This window comes from Neolamprologus brichardi, chromosome 23, assembly GCF_056152115.1.
Source record: "Neolamprologus brichardi isolate AB-2024 chromosome 23, ASM5615211v1, whole genome shotgun sequence".
In the NCBI taxonomy this organism is placed as follows: domain Eukaryota; kingdom Metazoa; phylum Chordata; class Actinopteri; order Cichliformes; family Cichlidae; genus Neolamprologus; species Neolamprologus brichardi.
Genome location: NC_142125.1, coordinates 2,188,735 through 2,206,378, shown reverse-complemented (window position 1 = coordinate 2,206,378; position 17,644 = coordinate 2,188,735). Strand labels below are relative to the sequence as shown.

The window sequence follows — 17,644 nt, the reverse complement described above, 5'->3', positions numbered from 1 at the left end:
CACTCTTTCAGGTTTGTTTTTGTCCTTTATTTCACATTTGTCTCATTTTTATCAAGTTTTACAGAAGACTGAAGTTCACCTTTGGTTTTACTGTCCTGATCGTGTCCTTCTAACCCTTTTCCTCATAAAGACAAGCCTCCCTGTACCTCTAATGAACAGTTTTGACACCTAGTTATATATCAATAAAGATGTGGTTTGACGACCATTAGAAGACATTCTGTCTTTTTCCCAAGGGTAGATGCATGGGTAGAGATGACCTTCACGAACTTCTGATGCAAACACAGTTATTTTGTTCTATAGGCCTGAAATATGACAGAAATTGTTCAGTTCAGAAAAGAGCTTCAAGGATCGTTCCTGGTAGACTCGCAAGGGGTAAAAGTTCAGGTGATATTGGTATTGTCCAGAGGGGGGAAGGAAAAAAAGTAAAGTTTTACCAAATTAAATTGGATGGAGCCCTCCCCATGTTTATAAAAAGCATGTATTGCAGATTGTTTAAAAAAAACAACAAAAACAAAACAATTAACCATTGAATCATCATCAGGACTCATACAGACATAATTAAACTTTACATATGAACTAAACATGCATAAACATCGTCATTTTAGCTGCTCAATCTCCCCTTCATGATGTCATTATATAGTCCCTTCCTGAGCTCCAACATCTCCTCCAGGTTCTTAGATTGTAAACACTCCTGCATCGACATTAGCTTTGTGTCTTTGGGTAGGGGGCTTGTAGAAGCACTCTGGATGGCCTGCAGCATGTTGAGAGATGTTAAGAAAGAGCTTTGCTGGTCAGAGCAAACTGGAAACAAACACGCGTTCCACAAATTACAGTTGGATGCATCACCAGAGAACCTCAGGACTTCCTTCTCCATCCCCCAAATGGACAGACACTTTTCCAGGGTGAACCCAAAAAACTTTAGCTCTTCCATATATGCAGGAGTGCCCACAGTGTACTTGAGATTGTCATTAATCCCAAAGAAGACAGTAACAAAGCTGGTTTGGCCGTGGTGGGTCACACAAAGGGAGTGCATGAAGGCTTCATCGGGCACTGACAGGCCTGGACTGACCCAGCAGCTGCTGATGATGGAGCCTTTTCCCACAGACACTCCTGCTCCCAGTCTGGAGTACTCCACCACTGATCCAGCACCCACAGAGCAACTCGGATTGAGGACACTGTACATAATGCAGCAGCCAGAGGAGCCCTCGGGGTTTTCATTCACGGGCACGCTGAAGGCAGACGACAGGAGACCCAGCTCGTCCCTCAGAGCTGTGTGCTCTGTGAGGTGAAAGAGGTATTCTGAGGTGGTTCCAATGTGATAAAACTTGGAGTTGTTGAGAAGAATGACATTCAGGGGAGTCCCTTTGAGAAGATGGAAGATCTTCTGGCGGATTTCCACCAGACTGCTCTCCTCTTTGGTGACATTAGCAGTGTTGTTGGTGTATTCTATTGTGGCCTTAGAGCCCAGTGCTTGAAGAAAGTCCCCGTATGCATCTATCTCACAGCTCAATGGCCCCAACTCTGTCAGCACATTAAGAAGAGACTTTGCAGTATCAAAGTCCACATAATAGGTACTGTCTGTGTAGACAAACTCAGAATCAGTAAACAATCCACTCCTCTGCTTACACACAGCTCCACTTCCTCGCATCTTATCAATGCTTGGCTTGTGCAGGAAGTGCAGGCAGGAAGCATTCTCCATTTCTGAGTACGAAGATTTTTCTCGTGGATCCAACACAAAAACGCCGTGGGTGGTTCCTACTGAGAGCGGGGAGGGGTGGGCTAAAGCTGTAAAGCCAGGTTTATCAAACTTAACACTCTCCTCCTCTGCTATACTGTAGAGCTCTATGTCATCTGCACAGGTCACTAAAACACCAGGCTTCATTTGTGATGGGAAATCCAGATACATGGCTAGTTTGAGCTCCAGCATCTGAAAGATGGGGTCACCCAAAGGCACAGCCATGAAGATCTTTCCCAGAGCGCTGGCGCTGGGCAAACGCTGACTGAACCCCCCTGGAAGAAGGAGGCGATTTAAAGGTGAGAATTAATTAAATAAAGTATGTTGCATTTTATAAAATACGTGAGCATTACTGTAATTTACAGTGGAACAATCAGACCAAACACTTTCATTTGAAGGCCCTAACTTAAAACTCATATAATCATAAATATGGAAGGAAATGCATAACAGATATTTTATTAGGTGACTTGGTAACATTTCCATTCTGTGTTTTAGATTTTGTGTAGAAGTGAAATATGCTGACAGTTACTGCAGCTCATACTGGAGTAAACAAGTAGAAGCCTACTGAAAATGTAAAGTGAGAAGCCAAAAGAAGACAAAGAAGAAGAAGAAGAAGGACAAGATCATTTTTCACATTTAAGAATGAAAAATAAGAAATACCTGCATGAATCAGGATTACTCTCAGTCTGCCCAGAGACTTTCCATAGATGTCATTTAATTGCTGCAGTGCGTACAGAGTGGAGCCCCCATTCCCTTGAAAAGACAAGGAGTAATAATAACAACAATAATAATAACTAAAGCTGCAAGAAGTAATAGGAGGGCCCTTGTACCCTAGCACACATCCAAGCATCCTGCCTTTGAGCCATGGTAATGGTAATGGCCTGTATTTGTAAAGCGCTTTACACATCCAGTCATCCACCCATTCACACACTGGTGATGGCAGCTACATTGTAGCCACAGCCACCCTGGGGCGCACTGACAGAGGCAAGGCTGCCGGACACTGGCGCCACCGGGCCCTCTGACCACCACCAGTAGGCAACAGGTGAAGTGTCTTGCCCAAGGACACGAGCCGGGGCTCGAACTGGCAACCTTCCAATTACAGGGCAAACTCCCAACTCTTGAGCCACAATCGCCCCGCCATGCTGCGTTCAAGCTGAGTTAAAGCTCTGGTCTGCCGTGACTGAGCAGTGTCACATGGTCATGTGGATGCTAATCGGGTGTTGTGTCATTTAGCTTCTGAACACTTATACCCACTAGGTCGTGATGTAGAACAGCGGTCCCCATCCTGGGCAATGGACCGGTCCATGAGTTATTTGGCACCGGGTTGAGGCTCGGGTGCGAAATTTATGGTTTTCAGGGTTTTTATCGTTATTTTGTGTGTTATGAATAAATCTTTTTTTTTTGTACTGGTTTTATTTTGTTGCATTTATCAGCACCTTAAAGGCTGGTCCGTGAAAATATTGTAGGACATAAACTGGTGCGTGGCGCAAAAAAGGTTGGGGACCGCTGATGTAGAATACCCACTAACTATGTGTCACGCTAACATCATGCGCTGAGCCACCAATTAAAATTTCTGGTACATGGGATGATGATTGTCACCTACTGCTGATTTCCAGGTGCCACTGGCAGGCCCCATAAGCGTGACCCAATATTGGCACATATGTGTCTCCAGACTCCAGATTGGACGATGTACATTTGAAAATGTTGTGTTCTGAAAAGCTTCACAATTTCTTCCAAAGCTTTTGGAATCGCTGATGTCCGTCGTTTAGACTGAGCAAACATGAAATTTATCCATTAAACTCCATAAGAGGAGTTTGAAAAAGTATAAATCTTAGAAATGATAAAATCACCACCAAAATTTCATCTTTAATTCAAAATGGCTGTCTTGCTGTTGGGTGGGTCAAGGTGGACCATAGACTTTTTTTGTACATCTTGGGAAGTGTGTGCCAAGTTTCATTAATGTATCTCAAACTGTAGAGCTGTTCCTGATAAATCAGAAGTCGGAATTTCCGAGTTCCCAGTCAGAATTGACTATGTGCACGTTAGCATATGCTACTTCCGGTGCGGAAACTCCTGTGGGGAGCTTTGTTTCCGGTGTCCTATTCGCGCCCCGTTTACGGTCCAAAACAAGTTAAGCAAATGAATAAATCAAGCGGCGATTTACATTTCTATAGATGTCTCGGGCATTTACCCAATATATCTGTAAATGAGGTTCATCGACTTGTCAATATTTTCCCCAGTGCCTCAGGGCAAAAGAGAAAAGGGATTCAAATGTTATATTTCTCAGCTGTCCCTCGTTTATCGCAGGTGTTATGTTCTAAAAATAACCAGTGACAGGTGAAATCAAGTAGCCAATTTTATTTTTTGACGGTGCAAAACGTTTCGTGGACATACAGCACTGACTCTGGAAAGTCTGCCAGCCCCGAGTTAACAATCCAAGATGGCGGCAGTGAACGTAAACAGTTGTAAAACTGTAAAATGTTTAATCATCAGTCACTGATGTGTATATGTGACATCATCATCATTTACAAGGCTCTATCCATGCAGTAAAAAAGGTGATGCATTTCGTTAACTACTACTACTACTACTACTACTAATAATAATAATAATAATAATAATAACAATGATGATGATGATGACGATAAGGTAGTACTAGCTCACCTATTTTCGGTCCAGGAGGATCTGAGAAGACTTTGTAGTGAACTCCAACAGGAAGCTCTTTTCTGTCAACTTTCTCGCTGATTTGCAGCTCATACGCTTTTCTCTGACTCCCGTCCACAGCAGTCACAACCACTACATCCCAAAACTCACCAGGCTGCACCTCTCGACCTTCAGGTAAACAGGGAAAAGAGCATTCATAGCTACTTTGACTAAACTTCGAGGCACATTGAGTCATTGACATTTAAGCTCACCACGCAGAGAGTTAAATTTTCTGATTTTTTTTCTTGTAGCAGTTTGAAGCCTCCTTGTACAGTCGTGACTCATACTTTCGTTTCTGATACAAATTAAATATAGAAACTAGAATGAAGTATTTCTAATATATATTCCACCACGGAATGACAGTCTCTTACTTCCGGGTTTGGTCACATGGCTCGTTGCGCTATCCAATGGGAGGAGGAAGTCGGAGCCCTCGAGTAAGTACAGTAAGTCCATTCAACTAGCTTGTGTTTTAGTTCATTGTTGTCATCATTACGTCTGTCCTTACTAGATGCTGTGAATATGCGGTACTCGAGTGCCGCGTATGTGTATATAGCACTGCTAATGCTAGCGTTAACAGATACGTCTTGTTAGCTTGGCAGTTGTAGTGGTTTATGCTAATTCTCGTCCCAACTGTTTACATTTGGTTATAGGAGCTGGAGCGGGGGAGTTATATACTTTCTTTTACCTTTCACTGTCAGACTCAACGCAGGAACACACCGGTTACATTAAGTTGTTTTCAATTGTTTCTACTCACTCAAAATCACAACAGCACCAGGATCGATACTAAGCACCTATTTCTGGCCTGAGTGATAGCCTGCTGCCCTGAACACTGACCCTACAAGCTGCATTCCTGCTGAGTCGTTTTAACATTAAACAAATGGAGTCCTGTATCTCCAAGATAACATAAGTGTAAATTTACACAGACTGGTTGCCAAAAAAGGGAAAACTAAAGGACCGATTATCATGGTCTCTTAAAAGATAAACAAATATTACTGCTACATATTATTCTACAAAATTATAGATTAATTAATAGCAAAAATAATTATAATAAAAAGGAACATATACTATGGATATATCTGTATATATAATCGTAAAAGCAACTCCTCAGTGATCTGAGGAGATGCTTTGGTTGAATACTGTGCACTCAGGAAACATCACATCCTAATCCAGAAACGCTGACATTAGATCCAACATGTGTTGTTACGCCAGTCTGTAGGAGAAGAGATTCATCCAGAGGATGGATGCTTGCTCCAAGTGATGTGTGATGGAGACATAAAGGCTCCGGATACAGGTTAGAGCTATGCTGCATTTCTACTGTTACACAGCAGCAATGCTGGTATCTCCCCAATCTGAACCAAGAACATCAAATGTCAAGTTTCAGTGCGCTGCAGAGCAGATAGTTTTGAGCTGTAATAAGATAATAATCCAGGAATCTTTGCATCATTTGTTTTACTGAAATTCACAGTCTTGTTTGAGTCTGCTACAGTTCAAATTTCCTGAAATTCTACAGTTCAGACTACACCGTTTTATATGCAGATTGTCTTTTTTATCCTTGTGTTCACCCCTTTATTTAGCATGAGCATAACTGAATGATTATGTGTCAAGCAAAATACCTGGAAAAACAGCATAACCGACTCCTGCCAGATCAGATTGTTCACAGATGCCTTTTTATTCTACTTTGCTGGCCTCGTGCAGCTGTTACAACACTAGAAGCTTCCAGTGGAATACTGTGAGTTATTGTTTCCTCTAATTTTCTTTCTGTTCATTTAAGAATGGTCAAGAATCCAGCGGGAAGTGAGCAACAATAAAATATTTCAAATAAGCACAATCACATTTTAAGTTTATTGTTTCAGTTCAATCATGATTTAAGATTCTTGACCATCAAACGTCCACATACGACACAATCAGTTCAATTACATTTGTGCAAAACTATACATTGTGGACTAGAAAAAATATACAGCATTACACATGAAATGTACATATTAGCTCCATCATTCGAAGGTTTAATCAACAGTTCAGACTTTATTCGAGGTGATACAAAATACACAAAGAAAACTGAACATTTCAATTTTTCTTTTTTTCGTAACAACTGGCCGTGCCAATAAAAACATGGCTGTCTAGAGATAAACAATGAGATTCTGTTAAATATTTTAAACTACGTACCAAAAACTGATCCATTCATCTATAAATTAATATTGCACAGAAGGTTTAGGCTCTAAGAGGATTCAAATCCAACATTCAAAATATAGTGTACCGTTACTGCACCATTATTACTGCTGCAAACAAGTAGAAGCTTCTACAAACCCAATGCCTTTTATAATCTCAGCATTTCAAAGTTAGCGTTGGACTTTACTGGCACCTTTACAAGAAATGGGACGAACAAAGAGGGCTGATCCTGTTCTTTCCTCCTGATGCTTCTTGTTGTCTCAGTAGACTGTGGTAATACTGGTGTCACAGCACAGAGGGCGGCAGAGCAGCCAAGCTATCCTTGTTGGCCAGCAGGAATTGGCTGCAGGCCGAAAAGGCGCTGTAAAAGCTCGAGGAGAGGCCCGCAATGTCTGTGGAAATGTAGGGGAGGACACCTGGTGTGGCCTGGTTGTAGTAGGTGATCTGAAACACAGCAATCACAGCGTGCGACTGATAATTAACCCTTTCCATTTTTTGCTTTAGTTTTGGAGCGGTGACTTGTTTAAAGCTACAGCATAAAGATGCAGCGCAGCAACTACAGGTTGTGTTTGTGCCCCTTTCATTTGGCTAACCTTGGTAACAGAACTGGACTCTTCCCAGATTGTGAAGCCAGCACAGAGCACCTCTCCCCTCGTGTACTCTTCAGTGGGCGGGTGAGTGGGCAAAGTGACTGAACGTAGAGCGATCAGATACGGATCTCTGAGATGGACAAAGGCAGCGAGCGTCATGAGAACTCATGAAAATGCAAACATGAAGCAGGGAGTGTAATACCACAACTGGTTAATAAGTGGAATAGAAACTCAAAAAGCACAGAGTGTTTTCCCAAAAAGTTGGTTCTGTTCAATCAGCTTTTTGGGATTTCCTCACCTGGATGATTGAGCATCAAGACATTTTAGCCTCAAGAAGCACAGAGTTTTGTGCGAAATTATCACGTGACGCAAGCAAGGTCATATCAACACACCTGGAATCACAGGGCTTCCGTCTAGATGCCAGCAAGATGAAGTCCTTCCCCTTTCCCCCTTTAGTGACAGAGGGTGTAGCTACGCGATAGATGGTGTCCTCCTCATCTGCCTGGTTGATCACCTCACACTCCCTGCAGTTGAAACCCAGTGATGTGGATGTTTAGAGCTTTTATTTTGAATATCCAGTGAATATAAGTGGGTTTGTTTTCATTCTACTGCAATAAAGAGCTGCATGTGTTTTTGCCCCATAATGGAACAACATTGAGAGATTACATGTAAATGTAACAGTCTGTCAGCCACGTTGTTTAGTGTATTTGTTTAAAGGATGAATTAGCAATGCATTAAACAGTCTGTCCAATAAACTAAGATTATCTTCCATATAGCCACACTGCCTATGTGCTGGAAATATATGGGAATAATACTGTATCTAAGGCTACGTTCATACTGCAGGCGAAAGCGCATAGAATTTTTGACCCTATGCGACTCATATCCGATCATGGTGTGACAGTGTGAACGGCACAAATCCGATATTTTCAAATCCGATCTGGGTCACTTTCGTATGTGGTTCTGAATCCGATACATATCTGATGTTTTAGAAAGCTGCTGTTTGATGGTCATGTTGCATTAAAGCCGTCTTTTACGTCACTGACACAAGACAGACGCCAATTATCAGCGCCTGAGAAGCGCCCAATAAGACATCACAAATGCTTCCTGGCCATCCAGTGAAACTGTTGGGAAGACAACGTTGGAGAAACATGAACATTTTATTTGTATAATCTGCAGATTCTGACAGAAATCTGCAACTATCCTTTGAAGCAGCGCTCCTCTAAAACAGCAATAAGGATCATTATTAGGTTATTTACATTATTATGTAAATAACAAAATAACTTAAAGCAAAAATTGGGAAACGTGAAGTCCGAAGTCTTTATATTAAGGACATCAGTCAAACAATACTGTTGCTCTGGGTCTAAACAGAGCGCGTTGTGTGTGACGTCTTCTTTTGTGCATGCGGCCGCTTTGAGCGTTCACACTAGAGCGCGTTTGCTGTCGCATTTTATTTGTAGTGTGAACGAGCAGACAAAAAAATTGGATTTGATCAAAAAATTGGAATTGAGCATTAAGACCTGCAGTGTGAACGTAGCCTAACATTACCCTCCTGGTCAGGGGGATTTCCAAGATTTATTTAAATAGCGTGGCAGAGGTGGCAGCCGAGTATCTGTCAGCGGAGGATGTGAAATCAGAAAATTCTGTCAGAAATAAATATCAAACCAAACCTGCTGGAAACTAGTTCAATTTGGTGATTTATAATAATTTCCACTTTGCACAGACCTCCTGCCTCCAGAAACATGCATTAGAAGATGTGGCTGTCCCAAAAACCATGTCAGCCTTGAGTGGTACAATCACACAAAACGTGTTTTTCTGTCAAGTGGTAGAAGTAAAGAAAAATGTTTCACACATCCTTTGGCTTCAGTTCATTTTTGTGAAATAAATTACTTGGGGAATTGTCAGTGGACTATACCATTATGAGTTATGGGGGGGTCATTTCTCAGAATTTATTGTTCTGAGCATAAGCTTTCAGTACCTCATTGTGGTATCTAACACTCTATAGTTAAACTGACAGTAACTTTTCTCCTCAGTAAAAGGATCTGAACTCAGATGATGCAGCTAAATACCAAATGTGTCCAAGTACTGACTCATAATGCTGGTCCCACTCCTTTCTCCTCCTCAGGTCTGACAGCAGATGGAACGTCTGCTCTGCCGAGACTCTGACGTTCATCTCCACCTTGAAACACAGCATTTGGTTTTCCTCCAGTGTGTACAATCTGACCTATGAATTAAAGACGTCCACAAAGAGGAGGCAGCTTCAGTGTCTGTAAATAGCATTCATTTCTGGTACCTAACTGGTGATTATACATGACTTATGCTAACATAGTTTTCTTCTTCTGCAATATTAAAGAATCTACATAAAACACTATGACCCATATTTTGAGCACCTCACTATAACTATGTAAAATGCTGGAAAATCCAATGAGCTCTACCCTGAACAGATATGCAAACATTTGTGACCTTATTTTTCTCCGAAGCCAACACCCAGTTGTTCCTGTTGTCCATTAATTTCAGCGCTGAGACATTGTTGTAGCTCAGGTACATCTGAAAATATAAAGTGTAACTTTGTATACAGTAGCATTATCGAGCTCCAAGTGTCTCTGTTAACAAAACAAAAATAAAATTGGATAAAAATTTAAACAAACAAACAAACACCTGGTTACTTGGATCCCAGGGAACAGACAAGGGCACTTCAGTTTGCTTGCAGGAGATGATATATTTCCTGTAAACATGAAGTACAGCAATGATGTACTGTAGCTCAGGGCACTACAGAAAGACCAAAAACACAAGCAATGACCCAACACATCATGTTATCAAACAGAGGAATAAAGATTGCACTGTTCAGACTTGAACAATGAACTCATTATGCCCGCTCGAGTCTGCAGTAAAGTCTGCTCAGCCGTGATGCATTGGTCTGCCAAGTCATTAGCGCCTGCAAACTCTCGTAAACAATGGATTCGGTCATATGACCAAAAAGTAAATCCAGTGATGAGACTGTTTCAGTTCCACTGCTTCATAATGCATCATGATTAACAACATGATTGCATACAAAAGGTTCAAAATGTAATTTAACTAATTTACTAAGGGAATAGATTTATTGGTTATTTATTTATTGCAAAGCATTAAATAGCCTAACCTGTACGCTGTCAACAAAACAATCTGCAATAAACAACAATCATTACTCTGACACATAAACAGAAAACAACCCTAATTGTTTTAAAAGGGAGCTGTTCTACTCTACTGTAGAAGGGCAGCTTTGCATTGTGCAAAAATCATTCGTAGTTATTCTGTGCTGGGCCTTTGTGCAGCCACCTCAGTTGAAAACAACTTCCTGCTAAGCCAACATTCATCTGATTCGTTGGCCCTCAAAAACTGAAGGTTTCGATCCAATGTGCAGAGCTGTGGACTGGAATGATGATACTGGAGATATCTACTCTCAGAGACATCAAACGGAGCTCAGAGTAAACCTGCCCTCCTTTGCTGACAAAAACTGAAAATATGTGAGTCTTTAAAGTTCTCCAAAGCCTGCGATTTAGGCTCATCGAAATTATCTGCATGTACACTGGCCTCATTCGGCCTTTTTCAAAATGTGAGGAACCATAACTTTACCAACGTAAATGTGACAGAAAATAAGATGACACAAAAATAGCTCCTCCAGATAGAAGATATTTACCTATCAAGGCGAATCTTCTTTCTGGCAATAGCTTCTTGAAAGCGTCTTTTTCCATCCTGTAAAACAAGAGATGATCTAAGACTGAAATTCTTAATATGTATACTGTGTACACTATGTTAAAAAAAAGTTTATTTTCAGTTCACCCTTCATCTGACTCTAAGGGCCTCTAACCCTTAAATCCTCTATCAGGAATTTAGGTGTCACCTTTGACTCGAGTCTCACATTGGATGGGCATGTGAAATCTCTGGTTCGGTCTTGTTTTTATCATTTAAGAAATGTGGCTAGGCTAAGCCCGGTTTTATCTCGCTCTGAACTGCAGATTGCTATACATGCTTTTATTTCGTCACGCTTGGATTATTGTAATTCACTGTTTATGTGTCTAAGCAAAGGTTCTCTGGATCGTCTGCAGGTTGTGCAAAACGCTGCAGCGAGGCTTTTGACAAAATCCTGCAAGTACTCACATGTGACACCGTTATTATCTCAGTTACACTGGCTTCCTGTTAAATTTAGAGTTGATTTTAAGATCCTGGTCTTGACCTACAGAGCTGTGCACGGACTGGCACCAGCCTACATCTTTGATCTGCTACGGCCCGATGTCCCCAGCAGGTCTTTGAGGTCATCTGATCAGGGCTTACTTGCTATAAAAAATACTAAGAGGAGGACTAAGGCTGACAGAGCTTTTGCCACTGTGGCCCCGAGACTGTGGAACTCTCTCCCCCAAACATTAAGAACTGTGGACTCAGCAGCTGTTTTTAAAAAACAACTCAAAACTCACTTTTTTAAAACTGCTTTTGGTTAATTTTAGGCCTGTTTTATTTTCTCTTTTTAAATCTTTTTATGACTTCTAATCTTATGTGCAGCACTTTGTGATTCTGTCTTGAAAGGTGCTATATAAATAAAAATTTATTTATTTATTTATTATTTATTGTTTATTTATAAAAATATAGAAATAAGTCACTCGGAAAACTTACCACAGGCTCAGGTCGTATCCGTGGCAGCGTGCATGGTTTCCTGTCACTGTCCAGCACCTCAAAGGTCATAAAGGCACTATTTATGTGGCGCAGAGGTTCTCCACCCTGGTAGGCCTCAGCACAAACTCCCACCTCCATGCTAGTGTGCGCAGGAATGTGGGTTAAAGAAAACATATGCATCCAGCAAACAGCACTCCGAGTGTTATAATCACAAATTAGAAGGTTAAATATTTAATGAATATTTAATGAATAATGTGTCGCTTCACCTGTGCTTGAAAGCATTGTTAACAATAGCTTTCAGTACCAGTCGGTCGCCGATGTGAGACGGGCCACGAAAATGGAACATGTCTATGGACCTCAGGGTTGGATGAGCGTTACACAGGCGACTGCATCGAAATATAAGGAAAAAGAAAAACAGTGTTTTGATTGGATTTGTTTGGCCTCATTACAAATAAACTTTTGTCAAACAAAGAACAGTTTATCTTTTGGAAACTCAATCTCCTTTTTTCCAGCAATTAGATGAGAATATCGATACGTGTGGCAGTGCCGCTAGCTTCCACCAAACACACATGACAATAATACACACTCACTGGCCACTTTGTTAGGTACACCTTCATTGTACCAGGTTGGATTGCCTTTTGCCCTGAGAGCTGAATTCAAACTTTGTAGATTTTGGTCGATATTGACATGATAGAATCTGAACATTCATGATGCAAATCTACCCTTTCACCACATCCCAAAGGTGCTCTGTTGGGTTGAGATCTGGTTACTGTGGATCCCACTTGAGTCCAGTGAACTCACTGTAATGCTCAGTGCCACGTTATCCTGCTGAAAGCAGTAATCAGAAGATGGGCACACAGCATCAATACTCAGAGTAAGTCGTTTAAAGGACGCTTTCATCAACCGTGGATTTTCATCCAGGGAACTAAAGCTCACGTGATAGCTTATTGTTTTTGGACCATTCTTACAGTAGGTGTACTCAATAAAGTGGCCAATGACCGCAGCTCTTATACAACTCTTAGTAATCTAACAAATGTTTTTGCTGTTTGAAAAAAATTACATGTATACAATAGGGCTGCCACGATTACGTCGACTATCAAAATCGTCGACGACTGATTTAATAGTCGACGCGTCGTTTGAAGCTTTGTAAGATCACAAAAGACGCAGGAATAAGTAGTAGGATTTAAGAGTGTAATAACGGACTGAAACAGAAGATGGCAGCACTGCATGTACAAGGATGCCAGCTGCCCTTAAACCCCGAAGAAGAAGAAGCTGTGTCCCAGAATTCATAGCGCAGCCCAGCTCAGTTTCCAACAATGGCGGCAGCTAGTTAGTTTTAATATTACTCTTATTATTCTTTCTGGGTCACAAAATAAACGTTTAACATATTTTCAGGCGAGAATGTAGCTGTGTAAACCTCAAATATCTGCTCAGTTTATCAAGACACCACATATTTTCAAAAGCGCTCCGACGTTTTCGGAGACGTCTGTTAGCCACTAGCTCGATAGCTAGCCGGGGGCTAGGCTCACTAGAGCCGTGAGAACACCTGACTCCCGGCTAATCGTTTTCAAACCCACCGCCGTCTTTCACTACTCAGGTTAAACATGATATATAAGTCACTTAGATAACTTAAAATGTTATTGTTTGGCTTATTTTTTGTATTTTATTTGTTCCTGAGTAAATCGGTTTGGCTGAGATTAAAGTTATAGTTTTTACACAGCTGAATAAACTTCAAGCAGACAGCTGATTATCAGAAGTGTGAGATGCTCAAGAATTTACTCCGGTGTCCTGTTATATTTTAGATAGCAAGGAGTTTATTAAACTTCACCGAAACAATCTGCAAATTTCATTAAAATTTAATAAACTATCATCTTGTCTTTATTTTTAGTTAGCACAGACCTTAAACACTTAAAGCTGTAAGCTAATGATAGTTATATAAGAGCAGATGCTGCTGGTGCAATAAGCTGTACGTTTTACGTCCAATGGATGATGATCTGATTAGTCGACTAATCGCAAAAATAATCGGTGACTAGTCGACTATCAAAATAATCGTTTGTGGCAGCCCTAGTATACAAATAGAAAAGCTTTGTGCATACCTTGCTGCAATTGTAGCCACATTTTCCATCCAGGCCATAATCTGGCCCCCAAAAGTGCTGACTTGGTGGTTGGCATGGGGCGGAAGCACCAGCTCTACACTCTCAACACGTGTCCGCTCAGCTGGCACAGCGTCCTGATACTCCTGGCATTCTCCTGATGAGTGCACAAAAACAAGGACGTTTAATGAATCTGTTTTTTAAGTGCCGTGTGCTGTAAAGACTTATGTCTGTACCCAGCTGAGCTGTGCTGCTGCTCAGTAGGTCTGTGATAATCTCAGCGTGGATGAGCCTCATCCTCCTCCGCTCTGCTGCCAGGCTGTACTCCATCTGCTCCATTTGTGTGTGAGGAATCACCTGCTTCAGCTGTACCTGTGAGGACATAACAAAAAACTAATTTAAAAAGAAAAAAGCCAGAGATGTTAAATCAGATTTATTAAAATCCCCCTCTGCCCATATTTTGATCCGCGCTCTTTACCTTCCCAGCTTCTGTCCTTCTGGCAACAAAGGTGGCAAAGGCGTGGCAAACCTTCCACTGCCTGTCAGTGTAAAGGTCCTCGCAAGTCACTAAAATGCCCACCTGAGATGAAACAAATCACTGAAGTCATTATATTCCTTCCCTAAAATAATAAAAAGTTTAAATATCCCAAAAGCACAGAGTGCCGCCCGCTAACCTCCATACTGGACGTAAAGGCTCTGTTGACCTTTGCGATGATATTAACAACCTTTCCTACCCTGGAGGAGACAGACACAGACGCCATTCTTTACTATCAACAAGGAGAAGTATTTGTACTGCACATACTCTGAAACCTTTATGCTATGAGACGTAATTTTCAGTCAACAGCAAGGCATGTTTGGCCATCACTTGCTATCTGCAATTGGAAAGAAATGTTTACTATATTTTCGTGAGTCACCTCTTATTTTTTTAACGATTAAAAACATTAAATTAAGATTTATGGAGAATATCAGAACTAATGATTTATAACCGTAAAACTGTCTTTCTTGTTTAGTAGCATTTGTCCTTCAAACTTTACTAAAAGTTGAGTTCAAGTTGACATTTTATCCCAAAATGACCCTTTTTCTCTCCTCTCCTGGCACTGCATGCAACGTGTTGTCTCTGCAGTCATTACTCAGTTTGAATTAAACCTTGGCAGTCAGTACTAAGATTAATACCTTACCCTATGGTGTGTTCAAAATGAATGTCATCCACCGATGCAGTGATACAGGAACAACCTGCATGTCTCTCAGCTGGAAGATCAGAGATTACACAAAAAACTTAAGCAGTGCAGCAGAAAGCATATGTGCAAAATACGAAATTTTATAGGGAGAGTGGTTTATTGAGTGGCTCCACAGTGTGGTGGTTTACACATTTTCCTAACAAATAAAAGCTCCCTAGTTCAATCCTGGAAAGAGGTGCAGATCCCTGTGGGGTTGCGGCATAAACACTTTGCCAGATCAAACATTTGGCACGACTGGAGATTGTTATTCGGGCTTTTATCTCATCACGTCTGGATTATTGTAATTAATTTGTAAATTTTTTTTAACAAAACTTCCTTGGAACATTTGCAGGCTGTTCAGAAAGCTGCTGCAAAGCGTCAAAGTCTTCTAAGTACTAACATGTCACACCATTTCTAATTTCAGAGTCCACTTTAACAATCTGGTTTTGACTGTAAAAGCATGGACAAGCAGAGCTTTTACACCCATACATGACCAGCAGATCCCTGAGGTCACGTGATAAGGGCCTGCAGCACTAGGGCGATCGTGGCTCACGAGTTGGGTGTTTGTCTTGTAATCGGAAGGTTGCCGGTTCGAGCCCCAGTTCGGACAGTCTCGGTCATTGTGTCCTTGGGCAAGACACTTCACCTACCGCCTACTGGTGATGGCCAGAGGGGCAGATGGCGCGATATGGCAGCCTCGCTTCTGTCAGTCTGCCCCAGGGCAGCTGTGGCTACACCTGTAGCTTGCCTCCACCAGTGTGTGAATGTGAGAGTGAATGAATAGTGGTATTGTAAAGTGCTTTGAGGGCCCCAAAAAGCGCTATATAAATGCAATCTATTATTATTAAGGGTGACAGAGCGTTTTGCAGCAGTGGCCCTCAGACTTCTCCGTAAGAGCAGAATTAATGAGTCCCTGAGTTTCAATTTTTCGTGATATACTGAAACCTGTGAGTATTTCTGCAAATATTCCTGCTCCATAAAGTGCAGGAAATCAGCACTGTGATACGAGCATTCACGTAACATGACTGAAGATTATCGTGGGTGTGACAGCGATTACAAAACAAACAACATCAAACACATTTAAAAAATTCAATGATCAGACTCTAACTCATGCCCATTACTTCCACCTACAATACTTCAGTTGAAATGATGGCGGATGGTTAATGGTGCGACCATGGTCTGTGTTCAAGGTTACAGTTGCATTCAAATGTTTGAGTTAATGAGCGACTTGCCAGAAGCAGAGTTACAGAAAGCTCATAAGAATTTTAATGCAATCATTTATCCTTTATTTGCAGCTTTAATCTGCATTTGGAATGAGGCGCATCGGAGAAGAGAATCTCCGATTAAACTGTACATGTCAGAGTTTTCCTGATCCTTTCCTACCAGATAAACAGGCTGTGGAGTCCATCCACTTGAGCAGCTGTCCAACACTCAGCTCCCCACAGTGATTGGCATGACAGGGCAGCACGATCTGACTCATCTGCACTTCAGTGGGGTTTCTGTACACTTCCCCACTCTCCTGGATGAGCAGGGAGTCCGGCATGGTGTCTGAATCTTTATTTTCTGAAGTCATATCTCACAACTCCACAGAAAGGAAATACAGAAAAAGAAACAATTACAGCTAAACATTTGGTGTCAGACGTAATGGATATGATTCAAGTCAGAACAAATGCGATATTCTATAAACATTTGTGAAGTCAACAAGCCCAGAACCAAAACTGAAAACTGCAGGTTGATTTCGTCCAGCACTGCAGCATAAGACTGCAAGCTTTAAATAATCTGCAGCTAGGTTTGTCCTCTGTGTTGCTCAACATTTTTCACCCCTTACTCAGGGATCAGGAGCAGAAATGCATATTTATGAAATTAAAACTCTGCGGCATTTTAGGAAGTGTTCAAAAACTATGCTAATTTACATGTAGCCTAATTGCAGCTTGATACTCGTCTTATTTTAAAAGTCGCTATCACGCAAACTATTTCTGGGCATGCCACTACACTAAAGGGGGCATTCATGGAAAGTATTTGGTGGGATAGAAGTGTTTGCCCACAGCTACTGCTCCAGTGGGGTGAACATTTAGTCACCTGTCTCTCTTTTAAGTTATCGATGGCCGGGGTGTAGTGACCTATAAACACATTTGTAGAGAAGTAACACAACATTTGAAATGAGCGTCTCACTTAATTTAATATTTCAGCATTTAAATATGTTATCCTGTGACAGCTATCACGCTAATGACGTTGTAAGCAATCGACAGAAAATTGCTTACTCACTTGAAAACTTCCTGCTGAAGCTGAAGTCGACAGAAAGTCCGTTTAGTGCCAAAGAGTGTCTTGTGCAAAACACAAAGTCAACAGAAAAAGTGCACAAAGCGACCCCAAAGCGGTGGCTCTTCTCATGTCACCCATTCCTGAATAACACGGCAACTAAATAAACACAGGTTTAGTGAAAGGTTTCGCCACTGGAGGGAGAAAGAGGGAGAGAGACCGTCCCCGTAGTGGGTCTAG

General features: G+C 41.4%; 2 protein-coding genes across 3 annotated transcripts; both read right to left on the bottom strand.

The window, feature by feature from the left end:
* Positions 1 to 18: 18 nt before the first annotated feature.
* Positions 19 to 4,946, bottom strand: fpgt (fucose-1-phosphate guanylyltransferase). 2 transcript variants are annotated; one of them, XM_087836226.1, is made up of 4 exons: positions 4,807 to 4,946; positions 4,397 to 4,564; positions 2,396 to 2,488; positions 19 to 2,010 (listed from the first exon to the last, which is right to left on the bottom strand). In XM_087836226.1, exons 1-4 carry the CDS (start codon positions 4,886 to 4,888, stop codon positions 602 to 604), a joined length of 1,752 nt encoding a protein of 583 aa, XP_087692352.1. In that variant the 5' UTR covers positions 4,889 to 4,946; the 3' UTR covers positions 19 to 601. The 2 variants fall into 2 exon arrangements, with proteins under 2 accessions (XP_087692352.1, XP_006803321.2); XM_006803258.3 differs by lacking the exon at positions 4,807 to 4,946 and adding an exon at positions 4,648 to 4,761.
* A 1,491-nt stretch (positions 4,947 to 6,437) lies between these two features.
* On the bottom strand, positions 6,438 to 17,574 carry acot11b (acyl-CoA thioesterase 11b). The gene is made up of 16 exons (XM_087836225.1): positions 17,411 to 17,574; positions 16,529 to 16,727; positions 15,107 to 15,176; positions 14,603 to 14,663; positions 14,407 to 14,508; positions 14,165 to 14,300; positions 13,932 to 14,085; positions 12,102 to 12,221; positions 11,836 to 11,974; positions 10,865 to 10,920; positions 9,847 to 9,913; positions 9,652 to 9,735; positions 9,279 to 9,412; positions 7,584 to 7,715; positions 7,195 to 7,321; positions 6,438 to 7,045 (listed from the first exon to the last, which is right to left on the bottom strand). Exons 2-16 carry the CDS (start codon positions 16,716 to 16,718, stop codon positions 6,887 to 6,889), a joined length of 1,731 nt encoding a protein of 576 aa, XP_087692351.1. The 5' UTR covers positions 16,719 to 16,727; positions 17,411 to 17,574; the 3' UTR covers positions 6,438 to 6,886.
* Positions 17,575 to 17,644: the final 70 nt, after the last annotated feature.

Bases quoted from the DNA above. Each gene is read 5' to 3' on its own strand.
- acot11b (XM_087836225.1), bottom strand. From the start codon at position 16,718: ATGACTTCAGAAAATAAAGATTCAGACACCATGCCGGACTCCCTGCTC. The intron at 9,413-9,651 runs GTCACAAATGTT...TTTAATTCATAG, and splicing joins TGGCTTCGGAGAAAAATAAG to GTCAGATTGTACACACTGGA. The intron at 7,046-7,194 runs GTTAGCCAAATG...GCTGTGTTTCAG, and splicing joins AGTCCAGTTCTGTTACCAAG to ATCACCTACTACAACCAGGC.
- fpgt (XM_087836226.1), bottom strand. From the start codon at position 4,888: ATGGACTTACTGTACTTACTCGAGGGCTCCGACTTCCTCCTCCCATTG. The intron at 4,565-4,806 runs GTAAGAGACTGT...GTTTACCTGAAG, and splicing joins CCATGTGACCAAACCCGGAA to GTCGAGAGGTGCAGCCTGGT. The intron at 2,011-2,395 runs GTATTTCTTATT...TCCTTCTTCCAG, and splicing joins AGTAATCCTGATTCATGCAG to GGGGGTTCAGTCAGCGTTTG.